At 34.4% G+C, this 8,475-nt stretch overlaps 1 protein-coding gene across 1 annotated transcript in view; it reads left to right on the top strand.

Moving 5' to 3' along the window:
* The window catches only part of LOC111630087 (transmembrane protein 17B-like), a 17,631-nt gene that overhangs the window by 2,686 nt on the left and 6,470 nt on the right, over nt 1-8,475 (top strand). Inside the window, exons 2-3 of the mRNA XM_023374111.1 lie at nt 722-825; nt 2,114-2,227. Of these exons, the coding sequence (XP_023229879.1) occupies nt 722-825; nt 2,114-2,227 (218 nt within the window). The remainder of the gene's footprint in view (nt 1-721; nt 826-2,113; nt 2,228-8,475) is intronic.

Raw genomic sequence — 8,475 nt, 5'->3', positions numbered from 1 at the left:
AGAAAAAAAAAAAAAAAAAAAAAAAAGGTTGTGACCCCTTAGCCTCATCGACCCCCCAATGATGATGCATCGACCCCTGGGGGTCCATATCGACCACTTTGGCAACCCCTGGTGTAGGCAAACAATAGCAAGCCTTAATTGACACGGAATATGGAAAATAGGCAGTATACTGGTTCACAGTAAAAACTGACTTTTGGAGGTGAATATTTCACAGAGTCACATGTACGGGTCTGGTTCCATTGACTTTTTTGCTTGTACAGGGGAGATCTATAACTCTGGGGGTGGCAAATCCCTTACTCAGAACTCGCATCTTACCACATAATTGATTTTGCATTCAATTTGTTAAGTTCGGATATATTCAGACATTAGAGTTCAGCTATTTAGAAGCTGAACTAAATAGCTATACTCAATCATGGAGAAAAATGATGGTTTGCGTTTTAGAAACATATTCTTCACCTGTGAGTGGTTGGAGATTAGTTAATACAAAGTTAATGGAAATTTTCAGTACATATAATGTGCAGAAAGCTGATTATCATCTAATTATTCCTATTACCAGGAAAACAAATTCACTTCTTGAGAGAAATAATGCACAATTTTTAACTTTTATTTAGTTTTTGTGATATTTCCTTGTCCAAATTTATGGATAAATTACAACATTAATAAAAATCTTACATTTATCTAAATGAGATAAAAACAAATAAAATTTTTTTATAATTTTTAGATGATGAAGTAGCCAGTTCTTTATTGCTTCAGATGGCAGTGTATTTTAATATCTGTTTCACACCTTTCTGGGTTATTTCTCATATTCTGACCTTCAATTTGAAGGTAAGTACCCTTTTGAAATCCTTAGAATTGGACTCTTCTAAGTATATTGAGCGTTTAGATTGGTGATGGAGGAATCTTTGCATGGCATTTCATAAGGTTGCATGTTTTTTATCTATTGTTTAAGTCAGTGAATGGGCTGCAAGAGAACTTCATAGGTGTTTGGCAGACAATATAGTTTTTTCTTACAGAATTGTAGACTTTAAGCCTACTGATCTTTTGAAACAGTTTATGTTAAAGTAACATGCTGTATTACAACTTATGTGGTTTACTGTATTGCAGTTTTCCCGTACTGCAATGCTGATGCTAAAAAACATTGTTGCCTCTGAGTTACATTGAACAAAATATTTAATAAAATATCAACAATTTAAATTTCCAGTTTTCCTTTGATTAGAAAGGACATTAAATATATTGTTTGCACTTAATTTCTGTTGCTAAAAATAGAAACACTTCATGCTTTAAGCCAGAAGTATTATTTCACTTATGATTAAATGATTAAAAAAGTGGTATTGACTTTCAGAAATGAAATTGTAATATATTTATTTGAGATGATTTCCAAAAATAAAATACTTTTTAAAATAAAGATTGCATTTTAAAGTTTTCAGTGTAGCCAGTTAAAACTGGAAAACACCATCCTAAAAACTGTCAAAGCTCTAGATGTAAAAGTAAGCACTACCTAGTGACTGCTAAATGCCATTATGCCAGACATGCATATAGTTTAATTGGTCTGTTCACTTTAGTTGTTAGCATATTTATGCAACTGACTATCGGCACTTAGGGCATACTATAGTCCTAGACATTCACTTTATGCAATGCAAAACTTTGTTTGCTAAAGAATCTGACAAGTGAAACAAATTTGTAATGCAAATAAATTTTTATTCAAAAAGGATTAAAATTTTAACATTTTAATCAAGTTTATTAGAAAAATATACATTGAAAGCGAAGTAATTATAAGAAGTTTTTTTTGTTATAAGATATACATAAATTTTTCTTATTGGCTACATGACCATGTGATAAGGCTTCAGCTTACAGCTATAGAAAAACCTGAATTTGAATCCTCAATCTCTCGTGGGTAGTTTGGATTGGTGTGATTTTCCTTCTTTGTTCATGTCAATCTACAGATTAGATCTGTCGAAGTGACAAAATTAGACAGTCACATAGCTGGTTGGTGTCATATGTCAAACAACATAATCAAATCAAAGGATTTATAATCAATTTTTTATCTTTCTGCATAGAATCTAATTTAATGTTAATTTACTTAAAGCATTATACATGAATTATATTTTTATAGTACGATGCCTTAAATGAAATCTACCAGATTGTGCTGAGTGTAGTTTTCTTCATTATCTTTCTTGTGGAAGGACCTCGCCTGTATCTTGGCTACGCAGGAAATTTAAGCGAAAGTGTAAGTAACAGACATTTAAAAGAAAATTAAATATAGTTAGTTGTTATAATATTTTACTACTATCAAAAAACTTTAATATTGTTTATGGTTTTTGATGTAGTATATTTACAATATAATTTTCATTGTCTTATAAGGCCATATTTATGGTAATTTACATAGAATGGTGTGATGATATTACCTTGAAAAATATTAACATAACATGTAATTTGTATTTACAATAGAATGCAATTTCCAATTATGATAAAACAATAATTTATTTAATAATATGCAAATGAGTTTATATACCTGCAGATATCACTAACATCAGAGTCGGTAGATTAACTGGTCTTTCGACTTCCTATCTTCGCTCGTTGCTAGAATCAACTAGAGACAAATGTTACCACCAGGGGCACTGCAATCACTACAAGACCGCTAGATCGAATCCCTGTGAGGTCGAATGTTTTCTTTTTATTGAAAGATATATAACCTTCGAGTTCGATTTCATAATTTTTATATGCATTTTATTATAAGAATGAAAAAGCTTTTATTTAAACCCAAAACNTACTCGCAAAATGTACGTCACAAACGTAACATTTATTTGTTAGCATCTTGTCGTCTTGTGGAATGCATCGCATCCACTCCTCAATCTTATCGCTAGGAGCACGGAAGAAATGTCTCTTCTCGTTCGATGACTTATATCCTGCCTTGCATCCTGGCACAAAGCACGTTGGCATTTTTATGGAGCTAAAAAAACAATTATTATAGGTCAAAATCACTGACTTCAGTACATACCAAGCAAAAACAACGATCTCCTGCTAACAGTGGCGCCGACTAGCGGCAAATATTGTCTCTAGCTAAGTTTGAACTATTAGTCGAAAGACCAGTTAATCTACCAACTCTGCTAACATTAAGTTTGCAAAGATGGGAGTAAAAAATTTTTAGAAAATATTACGGATTCAATAAACATAAAGCTGGCACTATTGTATAACAAAGAAGATTTATATCTTTCTCACACTTTCCAGCAGTAACTGTTTAATAAATAAATGCTTTTGGCTTGCATCAGGTTAAGCCGATACAAAATCAAATGTCTGAATCGGATAGATGTTTGAATACCGGCACTGCCATTGCCGAGATCTGGCATTATAGCTCTGAGAAGAGTTCGTTTAAGATAAGCACTCCCCATTTTTATATTACACTGTAGCTTGCATCTAACAGTTTAAAAAAAAAGAAGGTAAAACTATTTCTATGTATACAGGATGAACCAAAAGTAGACAGACAGTAAATGATAACATTTATTGAGATTACATATACAATTTTATCAACGCAGGTGCTTAAACTGCTGCCCATCACAATTTACACAGTTTTGAAGTCTACATTTCACACTTTGACAAACGTTTTTGCACAAGTAACTTTGAATATTAATTTGTTGAAATAAATCCTGTAATTTAGTTATGGTTGAAAAATTACATCAAATATACTTATCATAATATTTTTTCTCAAACCGGGACAATTTTGAGAAAATACTCAACAGAAAATAAATCAGTACTTTTAAAATATGACAATATATTTGAGGACGTTCCTTCCGCTGCTACTAGGCTTGCCTTATGTTTCTCACATTTCAAGTGATTTTTAATTAATGTCCGAACATCCACAAGTTACTGAAAATTCTGAAAAGCACAGTTCACAATTCACTTTGTCAATATGTTCAGAAACTTTTTTCAAAAATGGATAATCCATTTTCGATTATGAATAAACATGCAGTTTTTTTTTGACATTTTGGAAATTAAATTAATTTAATGTACTGTACAGAACAAAATAATTGCAAATGCCGACTAGCAATTTGAATTCTACTAAGATAGGAATGCACAACAATGACATGGCCAGTGTAAGTTTCGTGTGGCAAACTCTAATTGAAACAAAATATCTGGATGTCATAGGCTACATCAGTGATTCTCAAACTTTTTCGATCCACCGCCCCTTTTGTTCCATAAAGTTATACCCAACGCCCCCTAACCCATTTTCTCTTGTGTGAGAAAAGGATTGGAAATATTCTTAGGAAAACTTTTCTATGAATCTCACACTTTGTGCCCTTACTGTACATTGTTCTCATCATCTGGAAACCATTAAACGCAATGTTTCCTCTTATCAGCCCCAATTTTGCCTTTGGTCACCGTTCAATACCCTGCCTCTATCATAGATCTATTCATCGCGCCAGAAGGGGGCGTTATTGCTTACTTTGAGAAACGCTGAGCTAAAATAAAAGTCAATGTGTTAGAAATATTCAAGTTGTGACCTTCAATAAAAAATAAAAAATATATAAAATGTCAACATTTTATATATATTCCGTCGAATTTTTATATATAGAATTTGTCTGCCGTCGCCCCTCTATATTTCCTTAACGCCCCCAATTCTCTTTGAGCCTTCTACTGCCCCCCTGAAAGCCTCCAGCGCCCACAAGGGGGCGTTATCGCCCACTTTGAGAAACGCTGGGCTACATGCTATTATAAATTCTGTAAAAAAATATCTGAATGAAAAAAACAAAACATTAAATTCATTAGGCCATATGCTCTAAATTTTGAGGAAACCTCTAGACAACATTAACAGTACTTAGATCTAGATACAAAATATTTAGATATACAATAGTGAGTGTAACAGAGGAGATTATTTAGTTGCAAAATCACCATTTTACCCCAGGCTGCACTATTTTTACTTCTTATATATTTGGCACTTTTAAAATTTTAGAAAATAACTGGGACAAAATGACAAACTGGCCAGGACACGAGGACCACATCATCAAAGCGGGACATCTGGTAAGCCTAAATATACACCATTGTTATAGTATAACCCTAACACAAACCCTATTCCACATACTGTCCACCTACTTTTGGTTCACCCTGTATATTGTCTATTTAGACTTTGTTTATTAATAGGACTTGCTAATCGGAAACTTCACCAATAATAATAAGTCCTATTAATAAACAAAGTAGACAAGATAGAGGTAAAAAGAATTAATATATACACAAAACTTTGTCCTTACTTTTTACATTTCTATCACTGTATGATGTTCATTCTAATGTTTAGTATTTTTTATTCCACTTCACTTATAATTTATACGTATTCATTTTTTTATTTAACAATTTTTTTACTTATTTTACATTCTACTTACCACTGTGGTATCTAAGAATCCAGTTGTTATACAAGAACTAGTATGATTATAACACAATTTCTACCATTCAGGTAATATTTGTGTTCATGATAATTTTATGTACAGAAATTTTAGGTTATGATTATAAATAATGTTTTCTGGCCAATTCTTTTCTTCCATAATATTCTAGATTATTTAATAAATATTAATTATAATAATTAAATTTAATTTGGTACTCAGTTAAGCAATCATCTCAGTATTTAATTAAAAATAATAGCAGTATAGTAGCCTGATTTAGTCTGGCAGTCATTTGGCATATTACAAGGAGTCGCCAGGATAAATCCTTTCTAAAATTTTCAGAGTCCCATACTGTGCATTGTCTGGCCAAGATTTATTAAATGAACTGCAGTGTATTATTATCTTTCTTGTTTGGTGGAAGAGTACTCTTTCACAGTTTGCTTTGGATAATGCTGTCTTGGCTATTTATAATACCCTATTAAATTCAGTACAATTCAAGCTCTGAACGAGACGGTTGGGACCTCATCAGAACTGTAGAGCATACCCGTAGGAGCAAAAAAAAAAAAAAGCCAAAGGAACCTCTAAGTGATCCTTTGTGAGATACAGCCCCTGAAATAAGATTGCGAGTCGTGTCGCTCCACTAAAGACTATCGTGTTTAACTATTTAGCCCACTTGACTGTTCAGAGTACTTAATGTTATATAGTTTTAGGGGAGTGTGGAGGCTCGCCCCACCTGAATGCTGAGGTGTGAGTTGATAGTGAGCACCAAAGTGCAAGACTACATGCACTGCATTGTCAAGGCAAGAGATAGCAAGTCTTGATTGATGTGGTGCATGGATAATAGGCAGTATACCGATATATGTTAAAAACTGACCTTTGGAGGTGAATATCTCACAAAGGGTCACAATGAAAATCTCATCTCTATTTTCATTATTTTATACTGTGTTTTTTTTATTTTTTGTCCTCAGCCAAGATCATTGAAACAATATTAAATTTCCATCAATTTAATGCTTTTTCTTAACTTGCATTTCCTTTCATTATAACTTTTTCTGTTGGTTCTCAGAAAAGCAAATTGCTGATTACCATACATACCTAGATTGTTTTGTTTATAACAAATGTATTTAATAAATTTGTGTTTCTTTAGTAATAGTGTAATTCTAAGAAAATTTCAAATTAGCTTACAGTAAATAATTTTTTTTAATCTAAGTGTATCATATTAAAATGACTTTAGAATTATGAACTTCCAGAAAAATTATTTTCTATCAACTTATCATTAAATATGAGTTTATTCTACACTCATGTGCAAAACTTAAGGATAATGTGGTGTAAGGTATTTTTGACAGGAAAAACAAGGAGAATTTCCCATATATGGGATTGCAGGTTGCATTACAAATGGTATCAAACTGCAAACAGTGTGAGAAAAGATACAAAGTGGGCAACATGGACAACAATTGAGAATAGGTATGTTTTCTGATTTTCACACTGTGTTAGTCCAGGAAACAAGGTGCTGCACAGGGCCATTAATAGTGTGTGTGATCACCCTGCACTGCAAGACATGCACGACAATGTGAATGCATGATGAGAATGAGGTTATCAAGAAGTGGCTGGGGTATGGTTTCCCATTCTTGGACCAATGCTTCCCTGAGCTCAGGAATGGACCTTGGAGCCATTTGACGATGTGCAATCCGCCTGCCAAGCATGCCCCATGCATGGTCTGTTTGGTTCAAGTCCGGCGAGCGACTGGACCAATCAAATCGTCTGATATCTTTTGTTTCAAGGTACTCATCCACTATGCCTGCCCAATGCAGATGAGCATTATCATCCATCAGAATGTCTCTTTTGAGGTCCAGTGGGCAATGACTTCAAACATATTGGTCCAGGATCATCCTGATACACCGCACCTGTGATCGAACCCTGTGGGAAGACATGCAGGGGAGTGCAAGACCACAGGATGATGCCACCCACACCATGACTCCTCCACCTCTGTACTGGTCCAGTTCAGTAATGTTCTCTGGATGGAACTGTGTCCCAGGTTCTCTCCAGATGAAGACACATTGTGAATCACTGCTGAGACTAAACCTGGATTCATCTGTAAACAAGACATGACTTCATTGCTCCTGGATCCATGTGTGATGTTCCCTGGACCAATTTAAACGAGCTCTTCTTTGCACTTGGTTTAATGGAACACATCTTGCCAGTCTTCTGGCATACAGATGTTCCTCAGCTAACCGTCCGTACGCTGTAAACCTTGAAATGTTGATCCCTGTAGCAGCTGCAAGATCTGTAGCGAGATCTGAGGCAGTGCTGTGACTATTGCGTTTGGCTATTAGGCATAAGTGATAGTCCTCTTGGCCGATGGTACACCTTGGACAGTCTCTGCCCCACCTCTGAGTGACATTTTCACCCTGCTGGAATCGTTGCCAGACTCTTGAGATGATACTTTGGGGGACACTCAGTGCACGCGACACTTCCATTTGGGTCTGACCGCTCTCTAGTTGTCTGACGATTCGTCCATGCATAAAATCATCCAAATGGTGTCTCTGCACCATTCTCCTACACTGTGTAGCTTATATACGCTGGAAGAGGAGATCGGACTGGAGGTCCAGATAGCGTAACAGCTGTGTATATTCAATCTGTGATGCAACGAACACCACTATTGGTGTGTTGAAACTGCACTTTAAACACAACGAGTGTTTAAAGTGCCACCAAGCGGTAGGTTCGTGGATCAAGTGTGACACACAGTCAAGGACTCAAACTAGGAAACACTACATGCACTTACCACTGTTTCCCAACATGTTTTCTAAGTAAATGCACGTCATCCTTAAGATTTGCACGAGTGTAATTTCATTTATTGAAGTAAATTTTAATCTAAAAATTATTTTTCTTAAAAATTAAGTGAAATGTTTTTTTATTTAACACTTTGAAATTACAGTAGAGCATCAATTATCTGAAAGAATTCCAGTCGGCAAATTTAAATTTTTGCCAGTGCTGTGATGCTGCAATCTTTGGCTATGTCTTGGGCTACTCAAATATTTTACGTTTTTGATACTAAATTAACTTCTGAAGTATAATTTTTTATTGTTTTTATATTTTTCAATATATTTAT

This window comes from Centruroides sculpturatus, unplaced genomic scaffold, assembly GCF_000671375.1.
Source record: "Centruroides sculpturatus isolate CEXI.00-Female unplaced genomic scaffold, Cexi_2.0 scaffold68, whole genome shotgun sequence".
NCBI classification, from domain to species: Eukaryota; Metazoa; Arthropoda; class Arachnida; order Scorpiones; family Buthidae; genus Centruroides; species Centruroides sculpturatus.
Note: the sequence above shows the minus strand (reverse complement) of the source record. Positions and strands in the feature narration are given on the sequence as shown.